The sequence below is a fragment of the Pieris brassicae genome, chromosome Z (assembly GCF_905147105.1).
Source record: "Pieris brassicae chromosome Z, ilPieBrab1.1, whole genome shotgun sequence".
Classification (NCBI taxonomy): Eukaryota; Metazoa; Arthropoda; class Insecta; order Lepidoptera; family Pieridae; genus Pieris; species Pieris brassicae.
Genome location: NC_059680.1, coordinates 9,076,615 through 9,098,392, shown reverse-complemented (window position 1 = coordinate 9,098,392; position 21,778 = coordinate 9,076,615). Strand labels below are relative to the sequence as shown.

The window sequence follows — 21,778 nt, the reverse complement described above, 5'->3', positions numbered from 1 at the left end:
TAAAAATCTGACGTAGCTTTGATGTGTATTTCTTTCGTTAATATAAAATAATCGATATTCTGGGAAGCATTATAAAATAGCCACACAGCCACTAGGGCGATGCTAAAATTTATGGCATTTTATCACTAAGTTTTCAAAATAAAAAAATATTTGAAATGAAATCTATGTAGTTTATATACCACTTAAAGAAACTTAGATTTAATAAAATCTAATCGTAAAGCATTAGAATATTTTTTTTTACTGTGTGTGCATTATCATTTTGCAGTTGCAGAAAATGTTAAGTCGCTCAACCTTACAAGTATCTACATTTACTACATAAATATATTATTCCAAATATTTGACACCTACACCTACAAAAATTGTAAAGAAGGTAATTTGGTACATATGGAAATATTTACATTTAAATATTAGTATATGTTTTGTATATATTACTTTACCTTCACTATATTAGATTTGTTTAAACGATCGCTTATTATAAAATAACTACAACTACAATAACGTTAGTATAAATATTTGAACAAAATATTTTCTCGTTTTTGATTCTTTTTTGAAAGCGATAAAATTGCTTTATGCTAAAAAATGTAGTAGCCTAGATCTATAACGTTAAATAAAGAAGAAACGCATAGGAGTACACACTCAGACAATTATAACAATGAAAGCAAAAAATTCGATACAAACAAATAATAAAAAGATAATTGTAAACCTATAACCTATAATAACGTATTGTAATTTAAATTTTCAAACAGAATATCACAATTATTGAATCCTGAATTATTTTAAAATTCGATGTAAGATTCGTTCAATACTGTACTCCAAAGCACCAAAAACATCTAGAAAACTACTTAATATGAACAATATATATCATGTATTAGTTACATTTATGAACTACGTATATTCTAACCTAATATTGCTTATCGATTTACAATATATTGCTTATTACGCGCAACCTTTGTTTAATAGCTAATTAAGTTTATCTATAGGAGTAACTGAACTTAATGCGAATATTAATGACGAAGTTTTGTTGTTAAACCATTTTAGCTGAGAAAATTTATTACTACGTTAGAACTTCAATGTTGTCCAAAATAAATCGGTTTTTAGATTAATATGGGCCGAAAGTAGAATTTATTTTTAAGCAACTCAAACTTTATTTTTAAAAACCACTTAACCATCCAATAACAACGCCTAAAATCTATTTTCAAATATAGAAATTATAATAATCCGAGGAATTGACGGTTTTTGATCCGAAGGGTGAATGCCAGGGAACATAGTAATTTTACCGAGACAATCTCATAATTGACAGGATTAAAGAAATTCATTAAGAACAAATTGACATGCGAGGCACTACCTAAATATTATAATGATAGGAAATTTATAAGCGGCGGCCTCGCGGATGATCCTTTTTACGACCTAATCTACTTCGATTAATCTATGTGCATACCACTAATAGTCTTTTTTGCAAATTGGTCGCTTAGAAACGCAGTGACGTATAGAAGATGCACCATGAGGCCGTCGCTACACTCCGTCTACGACAGCTACAGAATGCTACATGATTAGAATAAAGTCTGCTGCGTCGATTGACTGCGGTGCGCGACTTATTTAGTGCCTACATTATTATTGCTTTTCGAATACCCATTTCTCACCGAGCACCTCGTGCCCGTCTCTTAACCTAGTCTATAGCTATTATAATCTAAGTTATGTTATTGCCAGTTACACTTTACTTCTTGCTATAACACACTCTCAATCTAAAGGCTGCTCACTGCGTAATGCGGCGCTGCCCGTCCCTAATAACGACGTCGCTTATTGCGCCCGCCTCTCGCCCGAAACGCATTTCCCATCATTTATTAACCCGTTCGTATTTTATGTTTACTGTTTGGATTTAATGTTTTTTTGATTTTGAATCAATAAGCGATGATAAAACGGTTTCTTTTCTGCTACTTGTTGAATTGTTTATTAAAGAAAAACGTATTATGAATTGTTTGTTGTCCCTTAATGAAAAATTTCATTAAAATTATATCCTTTCGAGTAAAAGTTGAATGAGGCACCGGGGCTTGAAGGGCAACGATGGTGGGACGGGTTCGGCGCGTGGTCGCCGATAAGGCACTGTGACGGGGCGGTCGGCGCGGCCATAGTCCACAGGCCAAGCTAGAAACATAACTCCATCCAACCATTTACGATTCTACGGTAACGCTACGAGTCTACGCAAGTTTTCTGACCTCTCTTAAATTAATCTTAACATTTCCGGAGTTTTTTTATTCTTCAGTAAGATCAGTATTCTTTATTAGCTGTATCTGTGAATGTCGACTAAAATAATATGAGTGCAGTTCTCGTATAATCGTAAAGTTTGGACGGTTCGAGTGGTCGAGCCAGCTGGCACTGTGATATCGACACGGGCGGACGCGGCGACGTTTGCGGAGCTTCGGACGGAAAGATTCGGCAAGTTCCTCACCGACGCGTCGTGGCGCACCCAGGTGCTCCGTTTCCATCCACAGACGAGCTTACGCGCACCCCCATAATAAACTTACACCGTGATACTCTCTAACCTACGTTCCGGTTGTAAAAATCACCTACAAAAGATATTAATTTCATTCGTATTCATTATTTCTATGTATATACGGGTATATTTATCGACAAGTATATGTACATGTTTATGTTAATCTTTAACAGGACGTCTGTCGCTGCAGGCCAATGCCACGCTTGCGGCACTACGGGGTCGTACGTTATTCGTTGTTTGCGAAACGTTGCTCGATTGCGGCACTCGTGGGCCGGTCGCCTTTAGGACGTACCGGTTTGGAGGCCTATTTAATATTAATTTATTATATTACTTTATGCTAATGAACTAAATTCATATTAATACTTTACGTTAACGAGTAAACCAAAATGATGGTATGACGGTCCCTAGTTACTATAGCGATACCGGCCTATTCTGTCGTAGAGGCGGGAGCATCAGGCGACGGTGAGTCATCATCACGAACGCAGGCTGATTCTTGATGTTTGTTGAGGTAGCTTTTGAGTGCGAAGGTTTTATGGCATCGAGAACATTCGAAGTTTTTATCAGAGGAGTGAGTCTGCATGTGAGCACGCAAATTGGATCTATCTGCAAATGCTTTCCCGCAATGGGCACATCCATATGGTTTTTCGCCAGTGTGAGAACGCAAGTGACCCTGCAGTAACCATGGTCGGGAGAACAACTTGCCGCAAACGCCGCACACGTGTGATAGCTGATGTGTCAACACATGCATAGCCAGAGCAGGCATAGACACGTATGCCTTGCCGCATTCTCCACACCGCTTTGCCGCAACAGAATCGAGACTGCGGTGGGTTTGTTTATGTCGCGAGAGGTTTGAAGAAGTGGCGTAACGTTTACCGCATTCACTGCATGTATATTTAGATTTGTGGTCGGTCGGTTGCTGTGCACTTTCTACTGGAGCATTGGCAAAGTTTCGTCGCTTAGACCGACCATCACTGACGAAAAAAGCATCATATGTATAGGCAACTGTTTCTCGGGGGCGTTCAGATTGTTCTTGTGTAGGTTCTGGTTCTGGTTCCGGGGGCGGTGGGGGAAGTTCAGGAGGCGAGGGCTCAGTGCGCGGCGGCGTGGTAAGGAAAACTGCATGTTGACTAAGATCAAGGATGGCATGGGCTGCGTTGAGATCTTCCTCCGGGCGTTGTAAATAGGCACGATCTCCTAAGCAGTAGGGTCGATAGATGTCTTTCTTTTTAGGTGGAAGCGAAAGTAGGGTGCCGCTGCTCGTATAGCACAGCGATGTAGATTTGCCGCTCGCCGGTGGCGGAGGGGGGGAGACAGGTGAAGATTGGAGATGTACCTGAATGAAGGGAGTTTCGGTCGAGTCGGAGGTCGAGATTTGTAGAAGAGCGTAGGATAGAGGCTGAGACGCCGGCTGAGATGGGCCGGGGGGAGCCGGGCTCACCTCGCTTGGAAGCTGTGCGGTGAACTGTGTGGAAGGCTGCTCCTCTGTGTAACCTGAAAGAAAGATATTTTTTTAAGTTCCACTTCACTTTTATTCACCAATGCGATATCACACCAGAAACAATATAATAAAATTATAAAATAATTATTACAATGGTTTTATTATTGCATAAGGAACCGGGTACTCATACTTCGTAATAACACCCGCCACTCGTAGAGACCGTCAATAGGGCCTTGTACAAACCCTTTAGATGCATTCAAATCAGGTATATAACTAGAGGGTGGAAGGCGTAGTGTGGGAGTGGGAGCCCCCCAGTTTACAAGAGTTATTCTGTGTCCGTTAATAATTTACGAAGGCAACCTGTAGCGCGCCTATATCAACCAGTGGCTGTTTCGTTTCCGACTGTATTTTTAATTTTTTAATAGCTACCAGCCTAACCGTTAGTAGCTACTTTAATAATTCATGTAATGGCTACTCCGCTGCCATACTGTAAATAGGACAACGTTGTACTTGAATATTTATTATATCCAGTAACGCTCACAGAAAATCTGATTGAAACGAAGACAACTGCTACCAGGTGACATTTTTGTCAGTACTTTAAAAACACCATTAAATATATCTAATAATATTGGATAGACGAATTGAACAATTACTTTAAAATGTAGATTAGGTTAGGCCATTTTCTTTTTGCCGAAAGGTACTTTACCGGTTTAAATAAAGAAAAAATATATAATAGAAGTTGTACTGAAGCTGGCCTTATGGCTAAAAGAGACTGTCGCTTTTCAAATAAAGTAAATGAAAGTTAGAGGCAAGTTGGGATTAGTTAGAACGACAACGAAGAGGGGGGACCCTTAGGAGTTACTCCCCCTTTTGTTTTTGTCAAGAATGAAGGACGCGCTATTTCGTAAGCATTTTCGTAAGACGTAGCGCTGAGTACTGGCAGTATTATTTCTCGTAGCAATATGTATGTGAAACATATTAATAAAAATCTGAAAAACAGTTCGTTAATTTATACAAAATAGACTGAACTGCGTCCAGACTTTCATTTTAATTAATGTAACTGTAAATCCTATAAAAATGAACTATTGAATAAAAAATCCCTTTGAAATGGAAATTTTGCAAGTGGATATTAATTGAAATCCTATCCAAATACGATTGTAATTAAAATTTTCTGCCTGTCTGCTACTCGAGGCTTTCAATCAATGGCTCATACCAAAATACCGCTCTTCGAATTCAATTTGCTGAAAACGTTCCCCACAATAAAGCAGACAGTATCTTGTTAAATAAATTTTAACAAATAATCTTCATCATCAATACCTTGACGTAAAATTGTAAGCGTCTGAAGTTAGTGCTTAGAACAACTTTGAGAATTCAACAGGTTAAGGTTTCAAGAGAGGTATAATTCGGTTTACTCAACATCCATGAATATTCATTAGTCATCTAGTGTGTGACATAGGTATCCGATATATCTTATATTAAACATATGTAGTTTCAAATCGGGAACAAATTATGAATAAGTATAAAATATCACATTTTAATAAAATAATTATACTTTTAAATCACTAAGTTAATGTTTCAGAAGATGATATATTGTTTCTAATAGTGTTGAATCCTAACAGTCGGTGTTCACTGCAGCAATTCAAATAGAAATGGTTAAATAATTTCTATTTTACTGATTAAGTTTCATGTATAAGCTTTATACCTTGTACCTCTCAAGTATATTCATTTTTATAACACTATTGAATAGGTGCCAAATTTCAAACAGAGCCATGAAACGCATTATAACGATACCGCATTAAGTCCGCAGTGCTTTAGTAATGCTTCCTATAGAATAGCTATTATATTTTAACTTCATAGCATAGAGATAAAAATAAAATGTTTATTATTCTTATGTGATCATTGTATGTATAAATTTATATGAAGCCATACATTATAGTTAGAAATTTTCATGATAACTTTAAAGGTTGCCCCGATCCTCTTTCCGCATCAGATGTACACGTAATTAAATAAAAATGATTATTGTAAAATATTTATCCGTTCCATTTATATTTTATGAAAAATATAGTTTCAGTTGTTAATTAAAATTAAGTGAAAATGTGACCCTCAATTTTTATAGACTTGTGCCTAATACCGGCAAGATTATTCAATGGTTACGTAACGTAATAGTTAGGACGCTGCAGGAGATAGCCGGGAACTTAACCCCAACTCTGACGAGCTAAATAGCATCCTAATAAACTGTCGCTGCTGTAAAAGTAAACGGAATAATAGCCAGGCCGACCCTCATTTAAGGTACTGGTACAAAAGAAACGTAACAAAATCAACGCTTAGCGTGCCAACTGTGCGCCGCAAATACAATAGCAAAAACAAACCGGGACAGTGGGATGAGCGAAGGGGTACGCCGCATTGCACCAGTTGAATCTCGACCCCTCACCCCCCTACCCTCCCAATCCCCTCCTGACCCCACTCTCCCCTTCATCTCAGAGGGCGAGGGAGCACAGAGTACTTGTTGACGTTTCATATGAGATTGGGACGCTTACGTTTCTAGGAAATACATCGATGTATACGCTTCATTTTAACTTTAGTTCACAAGATAGTGATTACTTTAAATTGTATAGATTTTTTTAGCTAAAGAATTATAATATTTAATATTAATTAACATACCTAATTTAGAGGGAACGATTGCTTTTTTTCGTCATAGTACAATATTAAATTTGATTAACATGTAGCATGTGGACTCTCTATATTATAGTCATACACATTTCATTGATAATTCTTTATAGCCGAATAGGTAATTAGGTATTAGATTCAGCCTTGAAACGTTTATTTTTAAGTATATGATATTTCGATTCTATTACATTTATTTTATTTATGATTTACCGAAAAATACATCGGAACATAATGAATTTTGAACGACATCGAAGTTACATGATTAACCACTAGGATATTGAGAGCATTTCTCCGTTAATATATTATATTATTTCAAGTTTAGTTATTCATTATTGATATTAACTTATTGGCTGAACAATAACAGCAAACATATTATTTTTATGTAATTTTTAATTACGTCAATGCATGAATTACGTTAAATCTTATTCGTATAATCGTAATAGTATTTTCATGAAATAGCACAAAATCTATGCGGAAAGTGGAACACGTGACTCTGGGGATTACTGTTCATCGTAACGGGCTCGCCAATTTATTTTTACCTATTTTACTTCTCGTGACATTAGTTATTATCTTGAACATCTAAATTCTTATGACCCAACGATCGACAGTTCAATAAAAAGCGTGAATGACTGAATCACTTCACTTCATAACCATATTATAAATTTCATTACAGATTGAAGTTTTACACCACTATAGTAAATTATATACGTTATTACTATACATATCAATCACACCAGTACTGATTAAAAACTTTGTTATTTTAGGCACATTTATGACACGGTGAATTTGTCTATAAAATAATAATCTAGTTTTGTATGTTTCTTGATCACAAAATATATTGTAATACCTGTTGGCATACGTTTGCTTTTATATAAATTGCGAAACATAATTATATACTCTTTTTAAGCAGCGATAGTAAGTCAAGTTATACAAAGTCTTAATTGAATAAAAAATATACAATCACTTTTGTCATGTGCAGAAAGGTTCGCCGTGCAGTTTTCTAGGTCAACGGGCGGGAAAAATAAATACAAAGCTATAAGTTAGTAAGACGCCATGCTGAAGGGCACAACGAAGGTTGCTAACCTAAAAAAATATTCTAGCTATATGTCTCCACGTACTCTGAACCTTTACAAGATTTGGTATATAGTATAATCAGTTAAATGCGACATTTTCGTGGTTGGCAAAATAATTCACTATGTTGTATTTAAGCATATGCTTTAATGAATAAACAATTTTTATTTGTTACAAAATTATAATTTATTTAAATAAGGATATATTTCTATCATGTTCATCATAACCCTCAAAACAATGTTAATAGAAAATGGTTTATTTCACCCCTTTAAATTAACGCAAACCTTTACTTTTAGTTCCAACCCTTTAGGTAACCATTCAGTATAAAATTACAAGGTTACTCGGATAATATACTACGTATACCGCACATACTGCGTGCATATCCCACTTTAATAAGGAATCAAATAAAACGTTGAACAGTTCAAAAGAAAATTCAGAAGAAACTATTACAAAAGTAGTGGATGGATGGATAGTGTGCAAAAAACACTGATGAAAGGATCTACATAGCGGTATTTAGAGAAAAAGTCAAATTCAAAGTATGAACAAGAAGTCAGAGACGTGTAGAGTCCGCTTCAGTAACACAGTGTAAAACTTTACATTTTCTGAAGTAGCTACATTCAAAGTAGAATAATTAAGATGAGATATTGCTGAAGCTAACTTTACATACTATAGACTGAGAGAGAAAATACAGAGTAAAATGCCAATAGATTGAAAGTTTTTACCTGGTTCAATGAATTCCCACATCACCCTCGAATGAGTAGATAAACTTCAAGATCGTCTTACACATGACAAAGAAATATATAACCTGAAACATTTATTTGACTTAAAACCATATTATACAAGGCGGAAACCCAAACTGTGTGGCTGAATGCCTTATCGCTAGTAAGCGATCTCTTCCAGGCAAAATTATTTTGAGAACAAAATCATGTAATTTGCATTTAATAACTGAGTTTAGAAATATGTTATGTATTTTCGATATAAATTTTATTTTTCACGGATTGGCTTAATATCAAACTTAATGCGAATACATTTATGACTTATTATTTACTCTGCTTGTATAATAAATAATTATAACTAGAACGTTATTTTAGTATATATATCGGAACGAAACTTCTTAATACTTTATTGAATGAATATTTAAATATATGTATGGGTAAGCGGAAGTAAATAGGAGGGGGACAAAATAACATCTGCTTGTGGCAATAAATTTAGAAACATAAGGAATAGTTTTGGCACAAACAATATTTGTGTTACCTTCGTGAGTTAGCTATGAATTTAACGTATAATTCTCAAATTTCCCAAATCAATTCCGTTATAAAACTATGAAAATACCTTTGGAACACTATAAATAATAACATAAAATAGGACTAGGATATGGATAGGAATTAACTTATGTTCTTTCGATTCAGAAAATGTATGGGACTGGGAAGATTGTTTTTGTCAATATCATATTGGCCCACAATTAGAAATGGCAAAGATAAAATACAAGCATTCTGTACATGAAAATCGTATTTTTTACAACACGTAACCTCATAACTAGATTCTAAGGTATACATAGATATTAACTTATATTTAAAACTTTAAACTTTTTTGAAGATGGTGGTTTACAAGATATTGCTATTGTAATTATATGTTAGAATCGCTGTAATTTCATGTTTAAAAAGTGAGGAAAGTCATTGTAACATTTTAGCGACAGATTTGTGTTCTTTGTCGGTTTCAGGCAAAGTTTAGGTCTAAGACAATCTCTCACGATGTTTTCCTTCAGCGTTCAAATGATCGCAAAATAATTATTTTTATATGTCCAACTAAAATACTACTTATAATTTCCATACGCTGTTACAGCAAATTCTGACGTCAACTCGCCCGTTAATGGTTTTAATTTATATAGTTTCGCATATTAAACTAAGTATTTTAGCTTCGTTTCTTACAATGAGTGGATATTTTTTACGTAATGCGTCGATTTAGAAATGTAGTATTATTGCCGTTAAGTTCAAACGTTATGCTGTTAATTGAACGGCTAATTAAGCTAGTTGGCTGCAACGTAGATATTTTAAAACGTAGAATTAATATGAATTCGATATAAATTACGTTAACCAAGTGGACTCGAACCGATCTTAATTAATGACAATTATACGTTCATACATTTACCAATAAATTTGCGTATATATATAATTACGTACGTATATAATTTGCGTAATAGCAGAAAGAGGATATTAATCACATGATTTAAATTTATTTGAGTCTTTTTGACAATTATTTTGTCTCTTTCTGTCAAATTCTGTAAAAATTGTGATAAAAAGGACAGGTAAGTAATTGAGTTAAAACAATGCACTGATTTAGTTTTTATGAATAAAATAAAATAAATAGAGATCTAAACTTATATATGAAGAGATATAATTCAGAAAATAATAAGTCTGCCTTACTGAGGATTTTATTAAACAGAATCGTCACAAGTTCGATTTGTTGATGTTATTGAAAACAGGAGACTCATTTGGCTTTACAAACTGTACAAGAAAAAAACACGTAACCTTGCAAAAGTCCAAGGATACCGTATATAAATTATCCAGATTTATTCCATTTGCCTTGCACCTCTCAAAATGTTACGCAGTAAAAATACACAGTACTGCAATTTCACCAATTACGGCTTTATTTTCAAAATACTAAATATAATTGCTATGTGAGATGAAATATTCTACATAAAGAACATTTGATGGCTGATACTTATAAGACTCGTATAAAAATCCACGTATTTGGACCGGAAGCTGGGGCCGTCAAACGAATGTTTGACAAACGTCGTTAATTGTATTTCTATAGCAATTTGAAAATTCACAGTTTGAAACTGTATTTCATGTATAGTTCATGTTTTTGTTAACAGTTTAAAAATAATTGAGTTTTGCGATACACTTATACTGACACTGAATCGTTTTTGTAAATTAATTAAAGAAAAAAAAAACAATATCTGTGAATCGTTCAATTGTCATTCGTTGAACTTACGTTAACAATTAACACGCGTTAGAAATATTACATATCTAAATTATTAGTCTTTGTTAATCTTGAAAGATGCTTTCTAAATACATATAAATATTTTAAAGCAATAAAGTACATTCGCTTCAAGTTTATGTCCATTTGTGTCTGAAGTGCTGCATTTGCAGTTCAAACTTATTAAACTCCACTGTCTCATGTCACGTATAAATTTTAATAATAAGATGATACGGGAATATTTGAAATTTGCCTTAACGTTAGTAATTTATATAGTTTTACGAAGCTTAGATGTATATAAGTTAGCTTGTAAAAACTTATTGAGGAGGTGTTTTTCTTCGACAAATATTGTGAATAACATAACATAATCCAAACCACATCAAAATTAAAGACAATACGCAGCTCATTGTTTAATACTTTAAAACTCTTCTTAATTAAAGTATACATTCTAATGCAAAAATTAAATAAGTTGAATGAGTCAGTATAATTCATTTCAATTAAAAGAACACATTAGTGAAAAGAACCTTTGAGTTTCGCCTACCTATAATCATACATGATAAAGACGGATATGAGATTATAAAATGCATTTTATCTCTAAAATTATCATTAGGTCGAAACATATTTTAATAAATAAATATAAGGTTTGGTAAGTCGGTTTACATGTGGGTAGCAAAAAAAACAAATTTTTTCACATTATCCCTCATAAAAAAATCAATGGCGCTAGGTTGTGTTAAAAAGGTTGTCCTTTTTTAGGTCTGGGCCTCAGATTTCTGTATCTGTTTCATGATCACTTTTTTATCGAATAGGCAAGTAGGTGATCAGCCTTCTGTGCCTGACGCACGCCGTCGACTATTTGGGTCTAAGACAAGCCGGTTTCCTCACGATGTTTTTCTTCACCGATCGAGCTAATGTTAAATGCGCACATAGTAAGAAAATCCATTGGTGCACAGCCGGGGATCGAACCTACGACCTCAGGGATGAGAGTCGCACGCTGAAGCCACTAGGCCAACACTGCTCACATTATCCCTAATATCACGGCTATATTTATTTTCAAAAAAATTAAAGCATTCGAAGTCGGAGAGGTCGTTAGTTATACACGTAAGACATAGAATAGTTCTGGTAAATGAAAACAAATGAGTTTATGTAATAAGTAATAAACGTTTTATTAGAGAAGTGAATCTTATTCAATCCGCTCCGTAGTGACGGTTTTAACATTGAAACAGAGCACAGTAACTAATCCGACTTAGGTAGATAGAATGGAACTGTATCTGCAATATTTCTGATCTGTATTCAGGCACGTTTTACCAATGAATGCTGTAACGGAAAGCGTTTAGTATTGATTTAGATATAACACTACAAGAGATCTTCAAACGTTTTATTAATTTTATTGGTGGTTTTTAATTATTTGATTGCTGTATGTAAAAGGTTAGAGGCTAACCCTTTATTTCATAATGTATAATAAAAGGTTTATATTATTCAACTGGTATGGAAACGGCTATAGCTCTTTTAAATTTTTTTTCTCTCTACTTAAGATATGCCTACATAACGCTCAATGAGAAACAAATGCTTTTCTAACATATAACTTATTCTAATGCAGGTCTGAAGTAAGCTTTTAGGTTGTTGACTATTGTTTTGACTCCAAGAGTTCTGTTGGAGTCTCCTTAAAAATATAAAATTTTGGTGTGTGTATTTCTATTTTGAAGAAAATTGTTTTGTGTGTTTGTATATTCTCGAATGCATTGGGAACTGGAATGAAGAATGATTTAGATTTATACTTAGATGATTTTTTTGTATTTAACACGTGTGTACAGAACTACGTCGAATCCACTAGTCTATTAATGTATTTAGTTATCTGTTGTCATACATTAAACTATATATTGTTAATATTAGTTCGTTACAAGGTCATCATATACATCATTCAATTTTTAGGTCGGACCATCGGATTTATGTATTCGTTCAGTAATCATTTGTAATAGATATTAATAAGCAAGCAGTTGATCAACCGATCTGCGCCTGACTTATACCATCGACTTTTTGTCTAAGGCATGCCGGTTTCCTCACGATGTTTTCCTTCACCGTACGAGCGATTGTTAGTTGAATACACCAACAAAGTCACACAGTTAGGGGTGAACCTACGACTTCATACATTAGAGTCACACGATGCAGCCACAAGGCCAACACTGCTCATCATGAGCAAAAAATTCCATCTTATAGTAAACTATAAGGGTAAACCATTGGGGTTTCCCCTATAAATATTATAAAATAAATAAAAAACTGTTACTGTTTAAGAGGGTAAATGGTAAATGTTAAAAAAAATAAAAATAAAGGCAAAAAACAATAGATATGAAAAAAGCATATAACATGTAGCATTAAAATGACCATTACCGTCAAAAGTTACTAGCAAAAAAGAAAAATATTACATTGTAGAATTCTTCATTTAATCAATTTAATAGTGCGTAAAATTAACCTAAGTTTATATAAATATAGTATTATATGCGTTTCATATATATGATTGTATCGTAATTTTGATATGTATCATAAAATACACATTTTAATATAAGCTAATGGCAGTAGCGAAAACGCTACGTTAAAGCTACGACTGAAAGACGTAGACTAGAGAGACGAACTAAAGTGATTTAAACATTATATACGACTACGACTCATCTAAAGAGGATCTACAAAGGACGGATAATACATAGATCGACGTAGCGTAGCTGTTATTTGCTACTACTACAATACTATTATAACGACGCTGGCTTATTCGTTATTCATCGAAAACTAAAATCTCTTACATTGAATGTTTTTTTGTTTTTTGGTTATGAGAGGCGTGTTTTAATATTTTGTTTTAGTTTCGTACTTCGTTCTTTAATTTAGTTCATAATAATTACTGCAGTGAAATTGATTGATGAGTGACTGACTTTGAACTATGATTAAAATCGATTTACTCATAAAAGTTGTTATATAGAAGGCCAAATGTCGATGAGGATATAATATCCTTATGATGGATGTCTTTGTCTTAATGCCGATAGATTTTGTGAATTGGGAGGCTACTAATATTTGTTATTTTTATGTAATGATCTCGCGCGCGCGAAGCGTTTGCAATTAATTAAATAATTGAAAGGTATGAAATTCGCAAGCAAATAGCACTCGCCAAGCTTGAACGATGGCTGATGGATGATAAATCAATAAAACTTTCTTAACTACTTATACTACTTTGAATTCAATACCATTTCTTATTTACTTTCTCCATTAGGCAGGACAGGTACCGGCGGCATTGTTTCGTCTAAAAGAGCTTCGTAACATTAACATACTTATTAATCTGGTTCAAAGTTCCATGTGGCTGGTCCCATGGTTGTGCGGCGCGCCAGGAGATTGACAATAAAAATAATGAAGGTGTGCTTACCGTTGTAGAGTAGCGTCGGTTCTGGATCGCGAGGTGAAGGGCCCGGCGCGGTGGCGGCGGGTGCGGGGCTCCGGCCGCGCCCCTCGCCGACCACGTCGATCTCCTCATCAGACTCAACCAGTTCCCCCGCCGGAGCCACCTTCCACTTCTTGGCCATGAGGCAGCGCGGCATGGCGGAGCCTGCATCGGCCTCAGTGCGACCGCATCAGCGAGAAACAGACGAACAGAGAAAAAGAGAGAAAGAGAGAGAGCGGCGCCCCAGGCGAGCGGCGTTATAGGCGTTCGCACGCGTTCTTCTTGCGTTGTGAGGGTCGACCGTACGATACGTGATATATATTGAGCATGGGGTGGTGCGCGCGCCGCGCCTTCGATCGGTATGGGTGGCGGGCGTGGGGTGGCTCGCACTATGCCGCACAAACTTTACCCGCCGACAACTTGCAGCGCCACTTGCGGAGCAACGCGCCACGACCTCGCGACCACGCTTGCGATCAACCAGTGGAAGCGTTGCCCTGCGCTGCCTCCTCAGACATTATTGTTGGCTTCATTTACTCTATCAAACTGCATCGGTGGGGATCATTGTATTTTGTTATCTTTTAGATATTTAATTTCTTTCTTGTTTTATTATATGTTTCTAGAAAAAATGTATAATTGCTAAGGATTTAAATTATATTGTAATACTGTGAGATGAATGGTTTTCTACTTTATTTTTTAAATTCGATGATAAAGATTTATCACTTCATATTCCAATAAGAAAACACGATGATATAATATACAAAAATGTGTTTATTTAAGAAATGCAATAACGTTTTTGAATATTCTTAATCTAAAATATATGAGATTGAAAGGACCTTCATAATCATCAGATAATGAGAATCATTCAGAAACGCAATGTGTATTAATTATGTATTTATATATTTTAAAAATATGATTGGTTAACGTGAGTAACCTAAATAATTAAAATGCATAAAACACGATTTTTATACGTCGATTTACATAAGTTGACACAAAATCACTGGCGGTCTGTCTGCTGACTCCTGTAGTACTCGAAACGTCGGGGTTATGTAAATAATTTATCTAATTTAAATTTATATTCTTAAGATTCTTTTTTCGTTTTCGTTCCGTTTTATCTTCAGAATGTTAATCGCGATGATTGCATGTGTTACCGGAAGTTATAATAATACTGTATCAATATCATATGCATTTTGAGAAATACCGATTCATACTAGCTTATAAATCGTTATTATAACCATTTGTTTTTCCTTAGTTCAATTCACCATCAAAGTATATTCCCAATAGTTTTCAAACTAAAATAGATATCAAACGGAAATAAAAATTAGATATATTATAAAAATACCTTAGCATAGAATTAAAAAGAATAGGTTCTAAGTACCCCATAGTAATCTTGGTTTTCTCTGTCTCTTTGAGAAGCTAAGATTATTATTAATGTTTTTGTTAATAGAAGCACATCTTAAGCTGATGCTTGCGTATTTCAAGTATTCCCTTTTTGTATACCTTTGCCTGAAGGTTCAAGTTTACATAATAAGGATATATAAGCATAGGACACACAGCGGGCACTTAACAAATTTGAAAATTAAAAAATACAACAACCATAACAAATAATAAGATAGATCGATCGTGAAATGTATATAAATAATATATTTCTTCAATTTCTTAATCTAAGTTTAGTAACTTTAAATTTATATTTCTCTTCAAAAGGCAGATCAGCAGTCTATTTTTTTTGTCCTGTTACAACCATTTTGTTCCTGAACATTTGGCGTTCAAACGTGTATCTACACGTTAATCTTAACCAATTAGCTAATTAATATTCATAAAATCCATAATACAGTGTCTCTAATACAATTGTAATCATTGAAAAATTGCTGCTTATTTAAATAAAAACTAAAAATAGTTAATCTTCCTTTACGTACCGTTTCATAATAACTGACAATACTGTTGAACAGTTTCAGACACTAAAATTGACAAAGTTATTTCACTGGCACAAAGGACTGCACTCAATTTACTACCAAATACAAGTCTGCTAAAGCGTTTCTCTTTAGAAGATATTACTATTGACGTCCACCTTCCTTAACCATTATGTTACTTGCATAAAACCCTAGCAGCTATTTTGCGTAGATATTACTTATTCTCCTTTGAACCAGGCAAACAAATGAAATACCTCACTACTTTGATACGTAGTTGGACAAAGTTCTTAACACCTCATTGGTTATTCTCTTGTATAAGTTAGAATTGGAATAAGTAAGATTCACAATCTAGATACAGAATTTATGAACGTTCCTATAGATTATTTTATATCATTATTTGGAATTCTCGGGTTTAAGTTGAAAGGATTTGCGGAAGTCATACAATTTTCTCGGCAATAAATACGAACGATGAACTTTTTCGTAGATCCCTCAGATCTAGAACCTGAAGTTTTCGCTTCGACTTTCGCACACTTTACTGCTTCAAAGATCTTCTTACAATAATTATTATATAAACAGATTGCCTGAAACTTTTTTTGTGTTGTCCTTACAGTCCTCAAAGCCAAGGAATGTATTAAAAGATTAAAATTTTCTTCATCGCTATACTTTGATAAATTATCTTAGTTTAAGACTTTAGTATTTATACATAAGGCGGTATTAAGTCAAAAACTACTGGTCATGTTGAGTATATAAAATAAAGCCGTTTGGGAATCCTCAATAAACCCGCCCCACCTGAAAAGTTTAATCAATAAGACCATACGGGCGAAACTAATAGTGGTTTAATTTGTTAGTTCGATGCTAAGTATATAACGTAGCTATGTTTTTCGCGTACAAAATTTGTAATTGAATGTTTATTAAAACAACCTACAAAATTCATGTAACAAACAAATGGTTTGACAAATTTGTAAATAAAATGTGATTTACAAAATATTGGTCCGATATATTTTATAAATCACATGGATGCTAGAAAATATTGATAATATGATGACTTACTTTAGTTTATGCTAACTTTTCTTTTTTATAGCATTATGTGTTTATTAAATTTTTATTGTTTAATATCTGAACCTTGGTTTGCGTCTGAAGTCAAGTACTTCAGACGCAAACCAAGGTTGAAAGAGACCAAGGTTCAAAAAAATATATTGAAAGTGGTTTGACTTCCATTTAAAACGAAGATTTCTAAATAGCTTCGTTATCGATATAGGATATCTGCTAGATCGAGTAGACAAGTGAAATCATTAATAATAAAATGTATATATTACATTTATCCAATAGTTCGAACATGTTTCAGAAATCAAATTTTGAAGACAAGATTTGTCTGAAGACATTAGTCAAATTGTATTCAGATTTGTAAGTAGCGATATAAATCTGATAACAGCCATATCTAAACAAAATACGCTATGAACTTTACCGTAGGTTCTCAGTTGTTATTTTTAGAGCAAAAAATGCACTTTTATATATGTTAAGAACATCCTCGAACTTAAATTACTGAGCAACCGCGAGTTTTCATAATTCATTTATAACTGGAGAACGATTCTGGTTAGTGGGAAGGCACTCGAACTCCATATTCCATTTCATTCATTTCATCTATTAACTCGAAATCACTTTGAGGTATGATTTCAATTCAATTTGTATGAATTATGCACAATTTAAACCATTACTCCATTTTAATTTCGTAATTGCCATAACACTTTAATTGCGACCACACAAGTGGTTTTATCGATCACCATATTAATTAATGAACAAAACAATATAACAATTTGTGGACCTATTTATTTACGATGGCAGCCATTCAAGGTGCAGAGTCTTAGTAACTATAATATTTTTAAGATTTCAAGATACTTGTATTATTATAATAATTTTATGACTCGTATATTTTAGTGTATCAGTATTACATACAGGATATTAATTTATAACATTTATTTGTAAGTAATAACTATAATTATTGTGTATCTCGCTTTGGAAGACGTGAGTACCCGTACGTGGAGACACAGGCCCGATGAAGGCGTTTCGAAATGTTTAATGTAAAGCGAAGCTATAATCAAAAAAAAACCTTCTCATAACTTCACTACAACCCCAGGCAGTCAGCGGCCTAGGTAAATATCTATAAAATACGGTAAAATTATTAATTGGTCTCTGTGGGTTCTATGGTATTCAGCCTTATTATAGACTGTAGTTATATACGTATATTTTTTTGTGTTATAGGATTAGTAGAAACATACTAGCAACTACTAATATTAGCATGATTAATACATTATTTGAAATATCACCTCTAGTGTGATATTGTTTAATGTAATGTGAAGAATTAACCCTCGAAATGAATGTCTTCGCCCGCTTTTTGCCAAATCGGTAGTATCGCGCTGTGTAATCGTATTCGATTATAAAACAAATTTCGAAACATAATTTGAACTGTAATTAGCTCGTTAAAAGCTAGCATACAAACTGTTGATAGTTTTGTCATTGTACCACACGTCTTACTTTGTAAATAATAAAGAAAAATGAGCACTTAATTTATAGAATAAACCATATACAAATATATTTATTATGTATCCAAAAACTCATGAGCGCAATTAGAGTGATGGACACTATTGGAGGAAGAACATCGTCAGGAAACTATGATTGCTGACTCAAATCCAGTGTTAAAGAGAAGCTGAAAATCTACTTGTTTATAAAATAAAAATGATCCAAGAAACGGATGCAATCTAAGGCCAAGATAATAGGGTTGCAGCGCCACTATTAGATTATTAGGTATTTTATTCTATTCGACGGGTATGTTTTTGTTATAATTAACGTTTAATTAATTAATTAGTTATTGTTATAATTTAAGGTTAGTTGTGCGGGTTCTTAGTAGGTGTACCGTATCTGTTCTACGCCACGTTGCTGATTCGACTGTTCGTTGCGCGAATATTTATATTTTTATGTTCTAATCGCATTACGATGCGCTTTGGACACTTTACGATGTCCCGGTTAAACAAATAAGAAATCAATATTTGTAAACCTATCTAGTGGGTAGGTAAATATTATGTATTTCTCGAAATCTTTTATAAGATGAATGAACATATCGCATGACCATCACGAATTCGATGTTGAGATTTTGTACCGACTGAACCAAAGGTTTCACCATCGGCGTTACGGATATTGACACAAAAACGTCGATTTTACAGAGCACTGCTTTTATGAATCGTATTTGAGTAATATAACGAGATAAAAAGTACTTACCTGATATATCTAGATCCAATTTTCGCGAAGGCGCAACGCTGGCTTCGCTGGGGCTGGCTGGTCGATCGGACCATTTTTGTATGAGATAGCATCGGGGCATTCCTCTGTAAGAAAATAACGCAACAGAAATAGGAAAAATAAACAAAAATATTCTACTCGTATGCGTTATACACAGTATAAAACTGGTCTAGTTGAGTACATCAAGAATGTTTTTTACGCAGCAAAAATCCTAAAATCTTTATACTTTTTGTGGATCAATCCAAATAACTCCGTAAATTCATTAAAAAACTAAATAATAAAATAATACATTTAATAACCGAAACATTTATTTTTCTTTATTATCAAAATATAAAAAAAACATTAATTACAAAAAGATAAACAGTTTATCAAATTCTTTAACAAAAAATTTATTAAGTTCCGAGGAACTTGTCGAGACAACCTTTACAAACGATAAAAGTAATTTAATTACTAATATTAATGAAAATATTTCACAACAAGCATCCTACTTACTGTAATTTTATTTATAACGCTCTTAATGAGGTTTAAGTTTCTATTTAGTTGCAGTTTAAATATCATATTTTGTTATTGTTTTTTGGTGTTGTTGTTATGTTGTTTTGGAACGTATAAATAAATAAGTAAACCGAAATTTAAATTGCTTAAACGCAACGCAGTTCGTTTTTTATGAGGTTAAGAAAACAAGGTCATAACTACATAAGTCAGTATAACTTTGTTTTACAGTTAACTTTTGTAATACACAATATATATGATAAAAATGTTTAAGAAAAATTAGGATATTTCATAATGAACTTCTTTCAATCTCGTTCTTTTAATCTAGGTAGATATATATTTTCTTTTTGAAAAGCATAGCGAAATACAGGTACTGTAAATAAAAATCTCATGAACAACATTAATAGGGAATAGGTCAGTACTTACCTACGCAGCGGCACTTTCTTAAAATGAAATTACTTTAAGTAAATATCCTCAGGTTGGCCAACTTTGGGGCGTGCAACAAGTTACTCTTTTAAAATACACGCTTTGTTGTACTCGACCGATATTTGTTTTTTGGTGATAAGACAAATCGTTTTTGTTGTTTGGAAAATAGTTTAAAACTGTCTATAAAAGCACTATATCGTCTAGATATCTTCAAGACATATCTTTGATACCATCTAACTGTTTCACGTGTATATATTGACGATTTTTTTCTAATCTGATCGAATTATTTTGATGAAATATGTGTAGGTATTCACAACTGGACTAGATTGACGTTACCATTTGTTACAATTGATACAATTGGTTATTTTGGTTGTGTTTACTAATTGTTTCTATTCTAATCTATTAAAAAGTCTGTTATTTACCATATTAAATTATGAAATACTGTATTTTCCACGGTAAACACGGGAATAACTTACCAGCTATTACAATATAATTGTTATGTGTTTTATTATAAATAGTTTAGATACTTTAATGATTAAAAGGTATAATCACGTAGGTGTATGTGTTTTTTTATAAAGCCTAAAGCTTAATGCTATTAAAATTTAAGGGTTGAAACGATAGATCTAGTTCACGTTCTACCTACATATTGGTTTAACTTGACAATGTTTGTCACTTCTAAAACAATTTCAGCTTGAAATATTTAAACTTTATAATACAAAACAGGATGTTAGAGAATATCCTATATAAGATCCTATATTTCATTGTCAAGAATATTTTTTTTAAATATTAAATATACAATTTGCAATAATAGTGCAATATAATTGCATAGGTGTCTTTAATAATAAAAAAAAACGTATTACGTTACGTTTTAGCGTATTCCGGTAATATATTACTTATGTTACCAATATAAAAGCACGTTGCCAACGTGTGCTTGATATTTAAATACTGAGGATGGTTAATCCCTAGTTGTATTTTGTGTTTTAGAAAAAAAACATAAAAACTAGATAATAGACTTACCCTATAACAGTGACTCCATGTGTTTACAGGTGGCGCTTTCAACAAGTTGTCGCGCCGGGTGACCGCGGAGCAGGCGTGCCGCGTGCCGCGTGCGGTATTCACCGAGTCCCGACAAGAACACGGCAGCAGGCTGCATGCGAGACGCAAGCGTGGCTATAGCCATCGATTTTTTATAAACCTACTACATACAGTCCGCTACTTAAGATATTAATCGCATTTCAACTGAGCCTGATAGTTTCACTTATCAGGTTAGAGTTTTGCTCCTAATCGCATAAATTCCTAATATACATTTTTATAGAAAAGGGTAGGAGAATTTAAGACTTGGAATCATTGAGTTTTCGGAATTATAGAGAATATATGAGATCTCGGTTACGATTAGTTACGGGGCCGGGCACGATTTAAATATTAGAAATTGGGTTTAGGGAAAGCCTGCTTTAATATTTTTTAATCTTTGATATAAGGAGAATATGGTAAGCTATAAAAGAAACAAAAATGTTGTTACTATATTTGAAACAATTATTTTCATTGTGCCATGATGTTAAGACGATTAGGTATGAAAATTTACATCGACCTTTGCTTTTGTT

The 21,778-nt window shown here is 33.6% G+C and overlaps 1 protein-coding gene across 3 annotated transcripts; it reads right to left on the bottom strand.

Moving 5' to 3' along the window:
- Positions 1-420: 420 nt before the first annotated feature.
- LOC123718810 (transcriptional repressor scratch 2-like) lies at positions 421-21,201 on the bottom strand. Of its 3 annotated transcripts, XM_045675712.1 has the most exons (3): positions 21,195-21,201; positions 19,245-19,348; positions 421-3,982 (listed from the first exon to the last, which is right to left on the bottom strand). In XM_045675712.1, exons 2-3 carry the CDS (start codon positions 19,342-19,344, stop codon positions 2,919-2,921), a joined length of 1,164 nt encoding a protein of 387 aa, XP_045531668.1. In that variant the 5' UTR covers positions 19,345-19,348; positions 21,195-21,201; the 3' UTR covers positions 421-2,918. The 3 variants fall into 3 exon arrangements, with proteins under 3 accessions (XP_045531668.1, XP_045531667.1, XP_045531669.1); XM_045675711.1 differs by lacking the exons at positions 19,245-19,348; positions 21,195-21,201 and adding an exon at positions 14,050-14,322; XM_045675713.1 differs by lacking the exons at positions 19,245-19,348; positions 21,195-21,201 and adding an exon at positions 8,390-8,465.
- Positions 21,202-21,778: the final 577 nt, after the last annotated feature.

Excerpts from the sequence above, each read along its gene's own strand:
- LOC123718810 (XM_045675711.1), bottom strand. The coding sequence starts at position 14,221 with ATGCCGCGCTGCCTCATGGCCAAGAAGTGGAAGGTGGCTCCGGCGGGG. Across the intron at positions 3,983-14,049 it reads ACCGACGCTACTCTACAACG|GTTACACAGAGGAGCAGCCT; the intron begins GTAAGCACACCT and ends TCTTTCTTTCAG.